General features: G+C 36.5%; 2 protein-coding genes across 3 annotated transcripts; both read left to right on the top strand.

Annotated features, from left to right (window-relative positions):
- LOC104757981 (probable serine/threonine protein kinase IRE4) lies at positions 3360-11023 on the top strand. 2 transcript variants are annotated; one of them, XM_010480774.2, is made up of 17 exons: positions 3360-3848; positions 4173-4255; positions 4340-4516; positions 4734-5945; positions 6145-6317; positions 6395-6620; positions 7847-7939; positions 8017-8157; positions 8234-8326; positions 8588-8780; positions 8867-8952; positions 9398-9486; positions 9750-9801; positions 9917-9973; positions 10210-10338; positions 10436-10510; positions 10649-11023. In XM_010480774.2, exons 1-17 carry the CDS (start codon positions 3680-3682, stop codon positions 10745-10747), a joined length of 3147 nt encoding a protein of 1048 aa, XP_010479076.1. In that variant the 5' UTR covers positions 3360-3679; the 3' UTR covers positions 10748-11023. The 2 variants fall into 2 exon arrangements, with proteins under 2 accessions (XP_010479076.1, XP_010479075.1); XM_010480773.2 differs by having other exon boundaries at positions 3680-3875.
- Positions 11905-17006, top strand: LOC104757980. Its single transcript, XM_010480772.2, has 15 exons — positions 11905-12094; positions 12419-12609; positions 12814-12950; positions 13100-13210; positions 13312-13416; positions 13546-13651; positions 13738-14107; positions 14211-14292; positions 14379-14472; positions 14657-14753; positions 15190-15283; positions 15686-15758; positions 16160-16333; positions 16438-16560; positions 16649-17006. The coding sequence occupies exons 1-15, from the start codon at positions 12082-12084 to the stop codon at positions 16811-16813; spliced, it is 1935 nt and encodes a 644-aa protein (XP_010479074.1). The 5' UTR covers positions 11905-12081; the 3' UTR covers positions 16814-17006.

Here is an 18754-nt window from a genome sequence, read left to right as displayed (position 1 = left end):
GATTTATGGGCTGGATTCAAGCTAAGATTATCTAAACTGGTCAACAAACCTCAATAAACAATGAACTATCTTTAGACAATGATCTTCTAATACTTGCTAATCCACTCTCATGGCAATAACAATCAAGCTTAGATACTCCTAGACCTAGTTCTCACTAGCTAAGAACATATAAAAGCAGGCAATAAAGAACCAGATCATTAATGTCAAAAATCACCCTTACACAACCAATCTCTTGGGATAAGCATGATAATCTCTAGCATTAGCCTTATCTAACAACTTAGACATTGGTGTGATGCTAAGAAGCTTAAGATCTATCCTTACCCTCTCAGTATAAGAACAGCATAGAGCACATCTAATCTAGAAGAGATCTATAATCAAGCAAGCTTGACTAATCTAAACAACCATAACCCTTATCCAGCCTAATCCATCCTTAAGATCTCTACACACTACTCACTATCACTAAACATGATGAACAAAATCATAAACCCAGAAATCAATGAAACTTGCATGATTAGATAGATGAGGCAGAGATCTACAATATTGAAGAAGAAATCAAACTCAAATTCTCAATACTTAGAAAGTTATGGAACCAACAAATATCAAAGATTTCTTGAGATAATACAAAAGTGGCTAATGATCAAAGCAAAAAAAAAGACAAAAAGTAGATAATTTGCAAAAGGGTAAAAACTAGGTTTTGGTGGCTACAAGATATTATTTCTGACTCTCTCTGACTTGTGGGCGGCCATAGGGTACAAGGGACTTATATAGGAGAGAGGGGAAACCCTAAAATGGCTAGAAGAAAAAATAGGAAGGCGGCTTGGTCAACTCGACCAGGTGCTCGGTCGAGTGCTTGGTCGAGTGACATCTTCTTCTGGTTCTTCCAATCGGTCGAGTCCCTTTCCGCACACGTTCGAGTGTCTGGTCGAGTGTGGTGGTCGAGTGGACTTCCGGACCTTGATTCTTCTGCTCTAACTTCCTTGTCTTCTTCACTTGATAGCTCCAATCCTCCTCAGCATTCCTTCCATGCTCCTTAGGAACCAAAATCACTTGTTTATGCAAGAAACTATGCAAATGCAATGCAAATCTACTCTAATGCATAAACAATCCTAAAGCTACTCAATAATGGTCAAACTAGATAGAAAATCATTCAAAAGATGTGAATATACTAAGGTAAAACAAAGTGAAATATATGAACATGATAAGGACTTAAGCTTTGAGAAAATTTTCCCAATGCTAATTTGGAAATACTTAACCAATCGTGAACCAGCTTAGATATTGAATGTGTTATATCTATGTACCGAACTGATATATATATATATATATATGGGTATACAAAAATATTTGAAACACAAATATATATAAATATCCAAAATACCTAAAAATAATTATAAACCTAAACATATTAGACAATTTTGGATAAATATGAGTAAAATAAGAATTCACCAATGTGTTATTTTTTTTAGGATAATTATATTCGAGTATTTTTGAATAGATTTGGATACATTTGTATAAAAGAATACCAATCCCGACCTTAAAAACAATTGAGCCAAATTTAAACAAATTTCTAAAATGCCTTTCGGGTTTGGTTAGAGAAATGTGAATACGGATTACAAACAAGATTGTAATCTTGTTTTACAAACCACGCATCAGTCCGTATTCATCACTTATAATGATCCCAAATATAAAAAGTATTTTCTTAAAATAGATCACTTTGCCAAATGGTGCATGTTGGGCAGAATTTGTAATGATCCCAAATATAAGAAACCAGTGCCGGCTTAACTAGGAGAGCGGATAGTGCGATCGCCCCGGATACATAAATTAAAGAGGCATATACGTATAAGAAAAGGGGCACAAAACAAATTTTGTAAGTTAAAAAGGCACAAAAAGAAACTTTGTAAGCTAGAAAGGGGCGCAAAAAAAAAATTTGAAAGCTAAAAGATACACACAAAAAAAATTTGTAAGCTAAAAAAGGGTACAAAAAAAAATTTGTAAGTTAAAGAGGCACACAAAAAAAAACTTTGTAAGCTAGAAAGAAGCACAAAAAAAAAAATTTATAAGCTAGAAATGGGCACAAAAAAAAAAATATATGAACCAAAAAGACCTAAAAAAAATCAGTAAGTTTTTCTATAGGTTAAGGGGCATTTTTTTTAGTTTGTCCAAGGGCATATATGTTTAAGCCGGCACTGTAAGAAACATTTTGTTAATATTTGTAAGGGGATAAGACCATTTGGAAAAGTGATCTATATTAACAAAATGCTTTGTATATTTATTATCATTTTAATTTGTGATTCATATAATTTTCATGGATTAGTCCGTATTCATTTTTCAATTGTAATTGATTTCCTATATATATTAAGAAACAAGATATGTGTTAATTTTCTCATCTAGAAAACAAAATTGTGTGTTAATTTCTTATAATATTATGTTAGTCATGTTGCAAAATTGAAATTGAAATTGAAATTTAGTGTGATTATCACATAAAATTGAAATGAATGCAACAGTAATGAAACAGGAATGATGAAACAAGAAAATGCAGAACATAAACAAGAAACTCTGGAACGAGCTCGAGCAAGCACTCGATCGGATGCTCGATCGAGTGGGAGGTCGAGTGGACAAATACGAGAAACAGAAACAATCAAACAAAACTGAGCAAACGAAAGCAAAATCAAACAGCAAGCGATTAACATGATTTAAACAAGTAATTAAAATATGTTTTTTTATGTAGGAAAATAAAAACATATTTGTAGAAAATAACTGATTATTTTTCAAATTTTTTTTTGTGAACTGATTATTTTTCATTGCAGAAGGAAAAATCTAAATTTTTATTGGTGACAGATTTACTTAAGCTGTAAAATGTATCTACTTTTGAAAATAACAAATATTACTTTTACAAATTTTCTCTTAAATAAATTTTGTTTTAAAATTAAATATCTTAGTTACCTTTTTAGTCGTTAAGCAGTAGTATTTATTCTTTGGTGTTTTATTAAGTATCATTTAATAGACGGATTTATTATCCTCTTATAAATTTTCAACAGCAGATTTATTATTCATAAATATTTGATTTAGAGGTACAAACAGAATCAGATCAGTACTCCCATCTGTATTATTTGCTCATTAAAAAAAAAAAAAATTAAACTGAAGATTTTTTCAAAGAGAGATTTATTATTTTATCCCAAAATCAGTGTATCTTTCCCATGTGTTGTTTGCTCGTGAACAACAAATTAATAAAAGATACTTTACAGAAGATTACAATATTAATACTATTATCTTAATTAAATGTTTTTAGAAGTTTTGAAACGGTAACAGATCAAATAAAAAAACATTAAATTAAAAGAAATTGAAAGATGTCACAGCCGCGGAGTCGTTGAAGGCTAAATAAAAATCTAACCAACCCCATTGAGATTGAGAGCACTCCTATTAGCTCTTTTTACCCAAAACCATCCATGAATCCTTCTTCTCATCATCATCATCATCGTCATCGTCTTCATCATCCTCGCCGACCTCACTCTGGATTCCGATTCTCTCATCTCCGTCCCTAGTTTCACCTTCCTCCTCGCTTATTCCGGCGATGAAAGCGTCTCTTCTTACCGGAGAAGCCAGAGCTTGGAGGTATTAGGGTTTTTTTTCCGTGCAACGGCGGTGACGAAATATTCCTTGATTTTTACCTTCACGAAATTGGATGGCGGAAGATAATCGTAGGGATCGAGGTGTTTCGTCTACGGTTGCGATTCCGTCTGGTTTGAACCGGATCAAAACTCGGTTAGCTTCGTCAGGTCCTAGGCCTGAAGATTTCTCCGATAAGCCTCCGTTTAATCGTAATCAGAAGAGTATTGTTCCTCGTGGACATGGTAGAACCACTAGCTCTTCCAAACAAGGTTTTGATTTGAAGACTCTTTCGTTTTATACTAATTCATTTTGCAGTTTTTTTTAGTTAGAATCGTTTTGGTTTGTATGATCAGTTAGGAAATCAGGATTTTCACAGGATCATTCATAGTAGAAACAGTTGTTGTTATCTCGGTTACAGAGAGAAGAAAATGAGAGATGTGGTTTTGGATATTAGAAAAGTGATTGAAAACCCCTAAAAATGATATTTTGATTCACATATCATAGTTGATAAAATTTCTTGCTGGTGATCACTCCTCACAAGTGTCGTCGTTAACTTTTTGTTTTAGGAACAAAATTGTCAAGATGGCTCGCTTCGTATAAACCCAAGTATCCTTGTCACCCTCCAAAATATGTTTGCTCGAGCAGTGAGGTAAATCGTGGTTTTGCTTTTGTTCAATCTAGGTTCAATGGGGACGTCATTGGTTTTGAATTAACCGCCTTGTTTTGGTGACAGGATGCCAAGTTAAAAGTCAAGAACTCTTGTAAAGTAGAAGAGAGGATGGTTAGGGTATCTGAAACTGCCCTTCCCTCTTCCAAGTCAATGGGTATAAAGAGCTTTTCCCATGAGTTAGGGCCAAGGGGTGGTGTTCAAACTCCTTATCCTCGTCCGCACAGCTACAACGATTTGAAGGTACTACAACGATCTTAACTTGTAGACTTTTCTTTTACTGAGTTTTATAATTGTCACAAGATATTGCTATACAAATTCTCTCAAAGTTGGGTTCTGTTTCCAAAAAAATTAACGAATTGCAGTAAAATCTGTGTGCCATATAGCTAGTGTAATGACTCATTTTGTTGGGGTCTAATTATGTTAGTTGGTTGTATCTTATGTTTGCATTGATATTCAGGAACTTCTGGGCTCACTTCACTCAAGATTTGATGTTGCTAAGGAGACTGTGGATAAGAAGCTGAATGACTTTGTCATAGATGTGAAAGAGGCTATAGAGAAAATGGATCCATCATGTCCTGAAGATCGAGAAATGGTAGAGGAGTTACTTAACTTGGCTCGAGCCTGTATGGAGATGACATCTGCCCAACTTCGTGCTAGTTGTGAATCTATCGTCCAAGACTTGACTCGGAAAAGGAAACAGTGCCAAGCAGGACTTGTGAAGTGGTTGTTTTCTCAGTTGCTTTTTATATTGACTCACTGTACAAGAGTTGTGATGTTTCAGAAGGAGACTGAGCCAATTGATGAGAGTTCCTTCCGTAAATTTAAGGAATGTTTAGATAGAATCCCTGCTTTGGAAACAGATTGGGCTACTCCTAGAGTTGATGATTCTGGTTCTGGTTATCCTAAATATCAAAGGAATGAAGATGGAAAAAAGTTCAAGAGACAGGACAAAGAATCTTTGGAGTCAGAGACAACTTTCGGTTCTGCCATACCAGTTGAAAATAGCAATAATGCTGATACGGAAGGTTATGCAGCTGCTAAACAGGTTTTTCCATCGCAGAAACCCGAATATGATAGTAAAGTGGTAGAACAAAGATTTTATTCAAGCGATGAGTCTGAAGATAAGATGCCAAATGAGCCTGGAAAAGAGTTAGGTGGATCTGATTATGTAATATGCAGGATATGCGAGGAGGAAGTTCCTCTCTCACATCTGGAACCGCACTCTTACATATGTGCATACGCAGATAAATGTGAAATAAATTGTTTGGATGTCGATGAGCGCCTTTTGAAACTTGAGGAGATACTGGAACAGATAATTGATTCACGAAGTTTAAATTCCTTCACTCAAGCTGGTGGCCTGGAAAACTCTGTTTTGCAGAAATCTGGAGTTGCATCTGAAGGTTGTTCTCCCAAGATGAATGAATGGCGGAATAAAGGTGTAGAGGGAATGTTTGAGGATCTGCATGAGATGGACACTGCCTTCATAGATGAGTCTAGCACATATCCTATTAACCTGAAGAGCCATGTAGGGGCCAAACTTTGCCATCATGGCACTTCATCATCAACAGGTAGCATCACGTCAGTATCTTCAACAAATACCCCCAGAACAAGTCACTTTGACTCCTATTGGCTAGAGCGGCATTGTCCAGAGCAAGAGGATCTTCAACTGGTTAGTTATATGTTTCCACTATATTCTCTGTTTAGGCAGATTAGAGATCAGGTATTGGTTTTATGTTATATGTTGCTGTTCTAGTTTGCTACTGTGCCTTACAATATCCATTCTTATATATTGAAGTACGCCTGCTCAGTTTTGGAAATTAAACATTTAGAAGCAAAACATATTCGAGCTTTTTTTTTTCATCTTGCAGATGATGGACCTTTCTGATATTGCCCGCTGTGGAGCAAGCACAGATCTCTCGAAAGAGGGGTCCTGTGACTATCTGATGGCCTGCATGCAAGACATACAAGCTGTCTTAAAGCAGGGCAAGCTCAAAGCACTTGTGATAGATACTTTTGGGGGGCGGATCGAGAAACTTCTCTGGTAAATTCACTGTGTTATGGAATAGTTAACTACTGTACTCGTTCTATAGGTTTTATTAACACTCATATTACCTGCAGCGAGAAATATATATATGCTCGTGAATTGACTGCCGATAAAAGTTCAGCGGGTAACGTAAAAGAAAGTGAAGAAGTCGTGGAGCATGCAGTAGCTACTCCACACTTACTGCTGAAAGATAGGATAAGTATCGATGAGTTTGAGATTATCAAACCAATAAGTAGAGGTGCCTTTGGTAAAGTCTTTCTTGCACGCAAAAGAACTACAGGAGACTTTTTTGCAATAAAGGTAGATGCATTTTGTTTTCGCTTTTTTTCAGATTGATATGATGTTTATTTAGCCCTGCATAGTTTCTAATATGCGCAGTGTTTTGAACCATATAATTTAATGACAAGAATAACATGTAAATATAGTTAAGTAGTAGCTTTCTTTTTTTCCAATTTTAGACAGCCTAGTCGTTGGTGTCATATTGTTCAAACNAGATCTTCAACTGGTTAGTTATATGTTTCCACTATATTCTCTGTTTAGGCAGATTAGAGATCAGGTATTGGTTTTTTGTCCAAAAAAAAAAAAAAAGAGATCAGGTATTGGTTTTATGTTATATGTTGCTGTACTAGTTTGCTACTGTGCCTTACAATATCCATTCTTATATATTGAAGTACGCCTGCTCAGTTTTGGAAATTAAACATTTAGAAGCAAAACATATTCGAGCTTTTTTTTTTCATCTTGCAGATGATGGACCTTTCTGATATTGCCCGCTGTGGAGCAAGCACAGATCTCTCGAAAGAGGGGTCCTGTGACTATCTGATGGCCTGCATGCAAGACATACAAGCTGTCTTAAAGCAGGGCAAGCTCAAAGCACTTGTAATAGATACTTTTGGGGGGCGGATCGAGAAACTTCTCTGGTAAATTCACTGTGTTATGGAATAGTTAACTACTGTACTCGTTCTATAGGTTTTATTAACACTCATATTTCCTGCAGCGAGAAATATATATATGCTCGTGAATTGACTGCCGATAAAAGTTCAGCGGGTAACGTAAAAGAAAGTGAAGAAGTCGTGGAGCATGCAGTAGCTACTCCACACTTACTGCTGAAAGATAGGATAAGTATCGATGAGTTTGAGATTATCAAACCAATAAGTAGAGGTGCCTTTGGTAAAGTCTTTCTTGCACGCAAAAGAACTACAGGAGACTTTTTTGCAATAAAGGTAGATGCATTTTGTTTTCGCTTTTTTTCAGATTGATATGATGTTTATTTAGCCCTGCATAGTTTCTAATATGCGCAGTGTTTTGAACCATATAATTTAATGACAAGAATAACATGTAAATATAGTTAAGTAGTAGCTTTCTTTTTTTCCAATTTTAGACAGCCTAGTCGTTGGTGTCATATTGTTCAAACCTCTAAGAGGGAATTCTTAGTTATAGTATCCTGGCTCCCTATGTTGTATTAAAATTGCTCATTGTTATGCGAAGTCAGCTTATCCATGTGCTAATCTTATTTAGCTCATATACAGGTACTCAAAAAGTTGGATATGATAAGGAAAAATGACATCGAGAGGATACTGCAAGAGCGAAATATACTAATAACTGTCAGATACCCCTTTCTGGTAAATGTTGTACTTCTTTGCTACTGTCCAACTATAATATTCTTTCAAAGGCTGAACACCTGATCTTATAAATGCAGGTTCGGTTTTTTTATTCATTCACCTGCAGAGATAACCTCTACTTGGTAATGGAATATCTTAATGGTGGTGATCTATACTCTCTGCTCCAAAAAGTTGGGTGCCTTGACGAGGAAATTGCTCGTATTTATATCGCGGAACTGGTAAGTTGAAGGCTTCATATACATGGAATACCAAAGTTTGTTTGATTCTTTAAGAAACAGTTAACATTTATTTCAGGTTCTTGCATTGGAGTACCTCCATTCTCAGAAAATTGTGCACCGTGATTTGAAGCCTGATAACCTGTTAATCGCCTATAATGGGCACATCAAGGTCTGTTATTTAAGCTCTCGCTTACCTAATATGTTCTTGCAGTAGGGTGGCCAAATGGTTTTTCCTTAATGCATACAAAAAGTGAAAGATGTCCTTCTTTACTTATCAAAAGGAGAGTTATATGCAGCAAATTTGCAAACATAGATTGTTCTCCTTACGCTTGTAAAAAATATGGAAATAACCATATGCAAATATTGTTTTCCCTTTCGGTTATTGAAGTACTTTGTTTACAACCTAACTTGTTATTATTTTTGTTACCAGCTAACAGACTTTGGGCTTTCAAAGATTGGTCTTATAAACAACACAATTGATTTATCTGGCAATGGGTCAGATGCATCTCCAAGAATAAGTTCTCATGATTTCCAGAAGAACCAAGAAGAAGAAAGAATTCGGAATTCAGCTGTTGGGACACCTGACTACTTGGCGCCAGAGATTCTTCTTGGAACTGAACATGGTTTGGATACAACCTTAATCTAAACCGTAGATTCTTAGGCTTTTGTGAATCACTAGGAAATTAAATTCAACGCCTTGAGCGTGCAGGTTATGCTTCGGATTGGTGGTCTGTTGGAATCGTCTTGTTCGAATTGATAACTGGAATTCCACCTTTTACAGCAGCCCGCCCAGAGGTACCTACATATTTTAATTTACTGCTGGATTTCAAGCATGGTTTTTTCCTGACTAAGAATAGAATCTAGGTCTGGAGCTGCCAGCAAGTTCCAAAGTCATAAAAACTTAGTGGTATCATAATCATATGTTTTGATCACTGTAGTCCAATGTTCGTTAGGCATCTTAAACAATTAAATCACATAAATCTAATCAGTATTTTTGGTATATATATGATTGTGGGTTTGTCATTTTTGGAACTTGATTGCTTCATTCCCCTTTCAGAATAACACTGAGGATTTTATATGTAAATATCTGATTAAACCGTAGTAGCTTTGTCTTCTTAGCAAAGGATTCTTTGAATGATTCATTTATGATCGGTTACAGTGTGATGGATTCTACACACAAATCTAGTTTTCAGTGAGTGTAAAATTCACACCGACTTACCTTTTTAATTGTACTATACAGATAATATTTGACAACATCCTGAACGGAAAAATGCCCTGGCCAGATGTACCTGGTGAAATGTCATATGAAGCTCAGAATTTGATTAACAGGTCTGTTTTGAGGATTCTCAAACCTGTTCCCATCTTCCTATTATTTCCAGTTCTATTCATGTGTCTCTTTCCAGTCAAGAAATTAACATCAATCGTAGTTTCTTCATGTTGGTTACCTACAACATCAGCTAATTTGAATGCTTTTTGCTGGTCCATATTACATTGGGGAACTTAGTTCGACATAAGTATATAATGACTGTACAAGTTTGACGTTTAACCGGTTTCTCCCGTATTCATATAGATTCACTTTCTTTCCATAATAGGCTTCTTGTCCATGAGCCGGAAAAGCGACTGGGGGCAAATGGGGCTGCAGAGGTTCCATCACTTTCCCCTATGATATTTAACCTTCTAGATGCATGCTAGAACTGAAAAATGCTGATGTTGTTGTCATAACTAAAACTCTCAGTAACAGCTCTGTTCTCGTTTTCAGGTAAAGTCACATCCCTTCTTTCGAGGAGTTGACTGGGACAATCTTGCATTGCAAAAGGTGAGAACTCGACTCTGCATCTCTTTTTTGAATTCAAGAAATATTTGATAAACAAATAATGCTAATAAAGAAATGTCAGTTGCCATATAAAGAGAGAAAAGATAAAAAAAAAGTAAAGCAAGCTGCTTGATCGAAATAGGCTTTGCGTTATTATGTATTCGTCAATGCATATTATGAATGAAGGACAAAATATTCTTTAAATCTTAGTTGCTTTTCCTTCTCTTGCTTTTTGGCAGGCTGCTTTTGTACCGCAGCCTGAGAGTATAGCGGACACAAGCTATTTCGTATCACGGTTCTGTGAAAACAGTTGCAGCGATAGTGAAACTGACAACAACAGTGAGTCATTTCCAGATTCAGGAGACGAGGTAGGCATTTAGAAACTCGCATCCTTTTTCCTATAGGTACTTCCAATCATCGAGGATCTATTATAATCTGTTTGTCTTTGGTTTTGTATTTTCTTAGTTGGATGAATGCACCAACCTGGAGAAGTTTGATTCTCCACCTTATTATCTCTCGCTCATTAACTTTTCTTTTAAGGTAAAATCGCAGTGTCCACCTTTTATTTTTCAAAATATGAATCCCAGTGTAGTTGATTGAAGTTGTTTGGTAGTTCTGCATTAGGATAATAATCATCAAAGTATAAGCTAGTTATTGAAACAGAATGTTATAATGCAGAATTTGTCACAATTGGCTTCGATAAACCATGATGTGCTATTGCAAAAGGATCCAGCTAAAGGAGGAGGAGACTCACCCTTTAAAAGCCATGGAACGTAGAGCTTTGCTACAACCGTCAAAGCTAGCATTAGTCCGCGGTTTGGTCTGGTTTGCGCCTGCTTTGACCGTTGTAGCTGCTGCTGCTGCTACTATGCTGAAATTGTTACCGTAAGGTCTTTGGGTAATTATTTTTCAGTTTTGTCATAAGTTCATTTGGAACTATTTCAAATGCAAATCCCAATATTTATTGCGTGGCAACACACACACATACACACCTGTATATAAGATTGTGTGTATTGAGGCTGATGGAAATAAGAGAGAGCTTTGGTTACTGAATTATGGGAATCCTCCTACTTCCGTAATTCTTACTCTCGAAAGAATCTTCACAGAACCAAGCTTGCCTCCATCCCACCAAGGTCACTGTCAATGAGAAAATGCCAGTTTCAGATATTTGGCAATATCAAATTAAAATTGAGAAAGCTTTTAGAAAGACATGTTCGGGGCGCACAGTCCCACTTTGCTCAGCATTAGAGTTGGATGTGGAAATCGCTAGTTCATCATCATCAAGCAGTCTATCACGTTTTACATAGTTATTTTTATTGAATGTTTTCCTTTTAAGTTATTTTGACCGTTGGAGGTAATTTGTCAAGAGTCTATCAAAGTTTTCTCTATCCTTTCACTTTCAATTTACGCAATTTAGCAATCAATAAAAGTATTATGTTGTTCAGTCAAAAGCTTTGTGCATTTGATCTTTGAGTCTTATTCTCTTAGTGTGGTTTCCCCTTAGAGAGAGTGAGGTTCGTGAGTTCTTCCTTCATTAGCGGGTTACGCCTTTGAAGAAAGCTCCTCAACCGGTTACAATCCATCCAATCCTTCCGCCAAGCCCTTGAATCTGTTCATTCCGAGTCTTATTAAGATCAGACCGTTTTGATCTTAACATCAAGAGTATAGGTTACAATCGATGAGAAAATCATCTTCTTCGAACACTCACGTTCCGGTCCGACGTTCGGATAAATACATAACCCTATGATAGATACAAGAAACAAATAGCTAATATCCCAACCTGCTCCAAACCGATTATTTCGGGTCGATATCGGTTCGGGTTTTCGGGTCCGGTTTTTCTTCCCAGGCATTTTTTTACAAATTCCTAAACGAATATTGCAGCAAAAAAAAGTTTCTTCAAACAGAAAAGTACCTTTTTTTTTTTTTTTTTTTTTTTTTCGTTTAGACACGACGACACAGACACACGAGTAAACAAACAAAGGCTTGAAAATTGAACTTCCTCTACGTGTTGTTTAGCTTCCTTTCACAAATCTCCCAAAAACGCGATCGTCTCTTCTTCTTCTTCAATCCCCTCAAGAATCTCCAGATTTTCGCGGAAAAAAAAGAAAGAAATGGACAACAATGGTAAGACTCAATTCGCCGCTTCCGTACAATCACAGTTTTTAATTTCGTCGTATAATCACAATTCTCCGTTGTTTGCTCGAGATAATCGTCTAGAAGCTGAGAAATTGTTGAAATTTTCCGGAGAATTGATAAATCCGTGTGCTTGGTGAGAACAAAACGGTTAAAGATTTCCATAAAGTCAGCCTCGATTTTTGTAGTTTACTCAGGAAACGATCCTTTGGTTCCACACAACACAAGCTTGTGCTAGTTAACCTGTGCTAGTTTGTCTAAGTATTGGAAAGTGATTAGCTTTATAGATGAAGGAATCTTAAACTGTTTTTGTAGGATCTCAAGAAATGACTGTGCCAGTCGAAGGGGTGGCTGGTGGAGGTACAGCTTATGGGTTTAATGATGCTGAGCCACTTAAACAATCTACGGATCCTTCAGAGGTTCCAACTGCTGATCTGGTGAATGTTTGGTGTATGCCAAATACGGTTAATGTTGGTTCACAAGAAACACCTAGACCTCTAGAGCCTGTAAGTGTTCTATCTGTTGCTTCATTTTCTACTACTAAATGCTTTGTAGTTAGCTTCACTTAAATAGTAGAGAAACTGAGCAATATGGAAAGTTATCTGTTAATATAGTAGATGTATTTCCTAGGGATTAATCACTAATTGAATTAGTTTCAATGATCGTTTATCGTTCTGTTTACATGTTGGCTTCCATGTCGTGTTCTATAGATAAACCTTTTGGCGGCTAGGAATGAGAGAGAAAGTTTTCAGATCGCCATGCGTCCCAAAGTTTCTTGGGCTGCCTCTAGCCCTTCAGGGAGTGTTCAGGTTCAGTGCAGTGACTTATGCTCTTCAGCTGGAGATAGGTGAGCTGTTTTACCTTGTATTTTTCTATCCTTCTTTCTGAAAACCAAGGAAACTAATGAGACTTCATTAGGCAAAAATGTAAAGGATATCTGACATATAAAAAAATGTAATATTTTCATTATTTGGGATGGTTCCTTTGTCATGGCAGATTGATTGTTGGCCAGTCGCTTAAGTTGCGGCGAGTGGTGCCTGTCCTAGGTGTTCCTGATGCTCTAGTACCCCTTGATCTACCTGTTTCTCAACTTAGCTTATTACCAGGGTACGACCACTCATTTATCCAATTTCTTAATCTGGTATGTGGAGACATTGTTGCCCTATTTCGTGAGGCTAAAACATAGCATGAGATGCTTCCTGTTGTAGAGAAACAAGTGTGATTTGGGTCTCAATAGACGTTCCTAATGGGCAGCCTCCTGGTCAATATGAAGGAGAGATCATTGTTTCTGCAATGAAAAGTGGTGATGGAGGGTGAGTCTTACTTTGTTTACTATCTCTCTATCTACTTTAAGATGCTAACAATACCTTGATGTCAGTGTGTTGCATTACATTGATAATTTGTTAATCATGGATTTGACCAGTGATGTGTTTGGTTTACAGCTGTTCAGGTCACTTGGGAAAGCAAGAGAAGGATCAGCTTTGTATGGAACTTAACAACTGTCTTGATATTATGGAACCAATAGAGGGGAAACCCATGGATGAAGTGGTAATTTTTCACTTTCCTTCAACTAGATTACCTCACCCTTAATAAAATATTTTTACGTGTCAAATAATCTGCAGCTTATGTTTTAGGTAGAAAGAATAAAATGTGCAAGTTCGTCATTAAGAAGAATTCTCATCTCTCCATCATTTTCGGAGTTCATTTCAACAAATGGATCAACCGATATGATGGAAGAAGATGTTGTTTCAAACCTTTCCCTGCGTATCAAGCTAAGATTGACAGTTTGGGAATTTATTATTCCAGTTACTCCATCACTCCCTGCTGTTATTGGCGTCTCTGACACTGTAATCGAGGATCGTTTTGGTGTTGAACATGGAAGTGAAGAGTGGTACGAGAAACTGGATCTCCATTTTAAGTGGCTTCTTCAGTATCGGATCAGTCCATATTTTTGCAAATGGGGTGAAAGCATGCGTGTCTTGACATACACCTCACCATGGCCTGGTACTGCAAATCTTCTTTTCAATACTTCGCTATACGTGCTCTGTGCAAGCTGATCGTTTTACTTCACACGCTGAGTTTTCCATTCCCTTTTTGATTTTTGCAGCCGATCATCCGAAATCTGATGAATATTTGTCCGATCCAAGGCTTGCGGCGTATGCAGTACCATATAGACAAGTTATAGCTGGGTATGCATGTGTTGTCCCACTCAAGCTTTCTTTAAGTTTAGTAGGTACCAACAATAACTTTCATTTGCCTGTTGATGTGCAAGCAGGGATGATTCAAGGGAAAGTTATCTGCGCAAAGAAGTTGAGATATTGAGGACTAAACCCCATTGGAACAAAGCTTACTTTTACTTGTGGGATGAGGTATACTTCAGTCAATTTTTCGCTTTGATTATTGATAGGATATAGTTTTGCTTTGGTAATAGTAAAATTCTATGTCATTTCTATATTTCATCATCCATCCTTGGTGTAGTTGATGTGTGTGTTTGCAGTTGAAAAATACTTATTCACAGCTTTCTTATTACCTACCATTCAAAACATTTGGCAGCCACTAAATATGGAGCACTTCGATAACGTTCGCAAGATAGCCAGTGAAATTTATGCCTATGCCCCGGATGCTCGTGTGTTGACTACATATTACTGTGGTATGATTTCTTTTTAGTAGAAATCACTTGTGCTAATTAATTTTATGTTTCTCGATTTTACTTCCTGTTTCCTGCTGGGGTCCTGTTTTATAGGAATTCATGGCTTTGTCTTCCTGTTGAAATGAGCTCCAAAATTTTCAGTGGTGAACCATAAAAATTTAGTTTGTATTAAGTAGGTTGATCAGTATTCGACTTTATGTGGCCATAATGTTAGTTCGTTGTATAAGGTTTAAAATCTTAGCACTTCATGTTGGTCCGGTAGTTATCTCTGTTATGCTTCGTTACAGCACTATTGGATATTATTTTATCGTGTTGATGAAAAGGGAACCTGAAATCCACGTTAAATTATAGCAATGTATTATTGTATTAAGGTTCATAGTTCAACAATGCTTTAGCTACTTTATAAGTTAAGTAAAATATTACTCTTTTTCTTTAGGACCGGGTGATGCGCCTCTTGCTCCAACGCCCTTCGAATCTTTTGTCAAAGTTCCAAATCTTCTTCGGCCTCATACTCAGATATACTGCACAAGGTAATTGCTCATGCAAATTCTCTTGTGGGGGCTGTGATGTGATCATTCAAATAAATTGCCTTCACTTACCTTGGGTTTTTGATGTCAAGATCTTAAACATACCATCATTAATTTGAATATAGCGTAGGTGTTCTATGTTTATGGTATTTATACCTATCAAAATACATCTGGTTCAGAATAAAGTGTCAATCCTCTATCAATTAATTTTAAAATAGTCACTTCCTTTATCAATATTTATTGGGCAAATACGGTATTGGTCTGCAGGTGAATTTAGTATAGAAGGTAATTATATTAAGAAGGTTGTCAGATGAATATCAGGAACCTATAGAGGAATCTAATTTCAACTAGTCTCTTGTTGCTTTGATCTGGTAACTCAGTCTTAAAATATGGTTTAATATTCAGTGAGTGGGTGCTTGGTAACCGGGAAGATTTGGTGAAGGATATTCTTGAGGAGTTGCAGACAGAGAAGGGTGAGGTAGGCTCTCTCTCTGACCTTCGTCAACCCTTTCATTTCTTTTTTTGGAGACTATTATCAATTACCTAAGTCTATATTACTCTCAGTGAGGTTTGAATTGTCTGGTCCATACACCTGAAGAATGCTGAATCGAAATTAAGAATAGAATTTTGTCAATATAATTAATTTAGTTATTATAAACTTTGATAAGCCCGCACATATGCATGAATACATTATACACATCTGGAGTTAATAGTAACTAATTCATCTTGGGTCAATCAACTTAGTCTGAAGTTCATTAACCACTGTTCATTAAGGGAATAGTTACATTTGATACAAGGTCATCGTAATGGTGTGGTCTTGTATGCTTATGTATGTATTAGCAATAAGAATCATAAAGAGGAATTCTCTTGGTGGTGCAGGAATGGTGGACATACATATGCCTTGGACCTTCGGATCCTCACCCAAATTGGCACCTGGGGATGCGTGGGACACAACAACGTGCAGTAATGTGGCGCGTGTGGAAAGAAGGTGGAACCGGGTTCTTGTACTGGGGTGCAAACTGCTATGAAAAGGCCACGGTTCCAAGTGCCGAGGTTCATTGTCTGACCCATCGATCCTAATTTTCCTATCCTTGGTTTCCTTTCTAAATGTATTTTGAACTGATTGTTTATGATGTTTATATAACCCAAATGAATAGGTAAGGTTCAGGCGTGGTCTTCCCCCTGGTGATGGAGTTCTTTACTACCCCGGTGAAGTATTCTCATCTTCGTCAGAGCCCGTTGCTTCACTTAGGCTAGAGCGTCTTCTAAGTGGGTTACAGGTACAGCTGCTTTATAGTTACCAACCAGATATCAATGAGGAACTGTTATCAATTGGCTTATTTTGGGGTCTTAATGTAATGAATTCAGGATTATGAGTACTTGAAGCTGTATGAGTCAAAATACGGAAGAGAGGAAGCAATGGGGCTATTGGAGAAGACAGGGGTGTATATGGGACCAGAGCGATACACTTTGGAACATAGACCAATCGATGTATTGCGAGGAGAAGTGTACAACACATGTAGACCATCTTGAGTAACGACATCATTTTGTATCTATAAAAACTCTGTTAGCCGTAAGTTAGTGATATAAAAAAAAAAAAAGAAAACATATGAAGAAAAATCTTACGAAGTCTAGAATTTGTTGTTTTGTTTTATGATTATATGTTGTGAAAAGGGTTTATTAGTATGATAGATAATACAATACAATAGTATAGATTTGGCTTCTACGTCTGTCTTAGCTGTAGCTCATTTTCGTGTTAAGCAGTCTGCTACTGAACAGCAAAGCAAAATCAGAGTTTACAACTGAGTAAAAAAAAAAAAAAGAATACCCTCAATGAGTAAAAGATTGAGCCCCATTCAAGTTATGTCATTTATCAAACAGTAACACAAAGAGTATTCTCAAGTTGTGTTGAGCTGGGGACTGTAAGCACCGCGTCATGCCACTCGACCTTCCCCCAAATCTCTTTGCTCTTGTGTCTTTCAAGGGCTACCACCGCACACCAAATCATCCTGTGTCCTTCAATACATGTACTTTTGGTTGGCCAACCCACGTAATGGCACCCCCCGTCCCAACAAGTTGGGAAGGGGACATGGTCCCAAATTTGGGTTTTTGTGTCGAACACCTCCATCGAACGCTCTGATGATGTGTCTTTTATGAGTTCTCGTGCTACATAGATCTTTCCATCAAAGATAGTAGCAGAATAAGTGTACGTCTTCTTCTCGACGTATAAGCTTGGAGCCTCGCGCCACGTGTGAGACCGACAGTCTAGGACCAAAACGCTAGATGCGGGCAAAGTTTCGATGTATCCGCCAATGTGGTAGATATCGGAACCAACCGCTGCGTGAATTGGCCACTGGGAAGGAGGAGATGATGTGATTGGGACCAAAAGACAGCCACTTGTCTTATTTAGAGTTCGATCAGGTTTCCGGCAGAGAGTGAACCAACGAATTGAAGGTGAGTTGCAGGAGGGAAGCATAAACACACATAGAGACAACTCTCGGTGAGGCGTGAGAGAGATCGGGCCTCGTAAAGCTCCGGTTAAGCAAGGAGAGATCGAAAGCTCTTTGAGACTAAGGACAGAATTGGGTAGTACAATGTGGAAGTGAAAGGTTTGGGGTCGATTCCGGTGGCGACATGATCAGAATTAACTCTCGTCAAGATGAAACCACCCTTTTTTTCTTCTCAGCTGCGGTTTCTTCTTCAACACGAATTTTCACACCCACGGTTACTATTGTATCGACCACGGTTAAATCTTATTATATAAGGTTGGATTTTGAAAGTTAGTCATTACCAAAATTTTGACATGTGTAAAGTTAATATTTAACAGAGGATTTAAAATTACAACAAACAAATAAAAAAATTTGTTTTAAACAATACTAATAATATAAAAAGATAATTATCAAAAAGTAACAAAAATTAAACAGTTTTTTAAAATAATTATAAGTAGATTATATATATATATATATAATTCATAAAATTTGAAATTATAACATTATTTACTTATTATTAATTTTAAATTATTAATTTCACATGAAACAAATAGAAAAGGATTAAAAAATATATATTAACTTATTAATTCTAGAATAATGTAAATACTCGCTTCTATATAAACATAAACTATTACATATTTTTCACCTAACAAAATAAATTATTCATAAATATTGCTTTCAACTTTAATCTATTGGTAAAACTTTTTAATGGGAAGGTAAATTTTCTTTATTTTTTAAAGCCAAAATTTTCTCTTACTTTCTCCTTTTTCAGTTTGGAATAGGTAATATTAATATGTTGACCAAAAAAAAAAATGGAAGATTAATATATGCGTCTTCTAATTTCTATTATTTTTTAAATTATGTCAAATTAATTTTTTTCTAATTTCTCAACCTTTATTGGTTGGTCACAGATTTTTTTTGTGCAAACATAATTGTTATCATTCATTCAAATCCCAAAAGAAGATAAAGAGTAGAAGCGCATCCA

Source organism: Camelina sativa, chromosome 17 (genome assembly GCF_000633955.1).
Source record: "Camelina sativa cultivar DH55 chromosome 17, Cs, whole genome shotgun sequence".
NCBI lineage: Eukaryota > Viridiplantae > Streptophyta > Magnoliopsida > Brassicales > Brassicaceae > Camelina > Camelina sativa.
Note: the sequence above shows the minus strand (reverse complement) of the source record. Positions and strands in the feature narration are given on the sequence as shown.

Excerpts from the sequence above, each read along its gene's own strand:
- LOC104757981 (XM_010480773.2), top strand. The coding sequence starts at position 3,680 with ATGGCGGAAGATAATCGTAGGGATCGAGGTGTTTCGTCTACGGTTGCG. Across the intron at positions 3,876-4,172 it reads CACTAGCTCTTCCAAACAAG|GAACAAAATTGTCAAGATGG; the intron begins GTTTTGATTTGA and ends TTTTTGTTTTAG. Across the intron at positions 5,946-6,144 it reads AGCAAGAGGATCTTCAACTG|ATGATGGACCTTTCTGATAT; the intron begins GTTAGTTATATG and ends TTCATCTTGCAG.
- LOC104757980 (XM_010480772.2), top strand. Across the intron at positions 12,951-13,099 it reads TGCTCTTCAGCTGGAGATAG|ATTGATTGTTGGCCAGTCGC; the intron begins GTGAGCTGTTTT and ends TTGTCATGGCAG. Across the intron at positions 14,293-14,378 it reads TATAGACAAGTTATAGCTGG|GGATGATTCAAGGGAAAGTT; the intron begins GTATGCATGTGT and ends ATGTGCAAGCAG.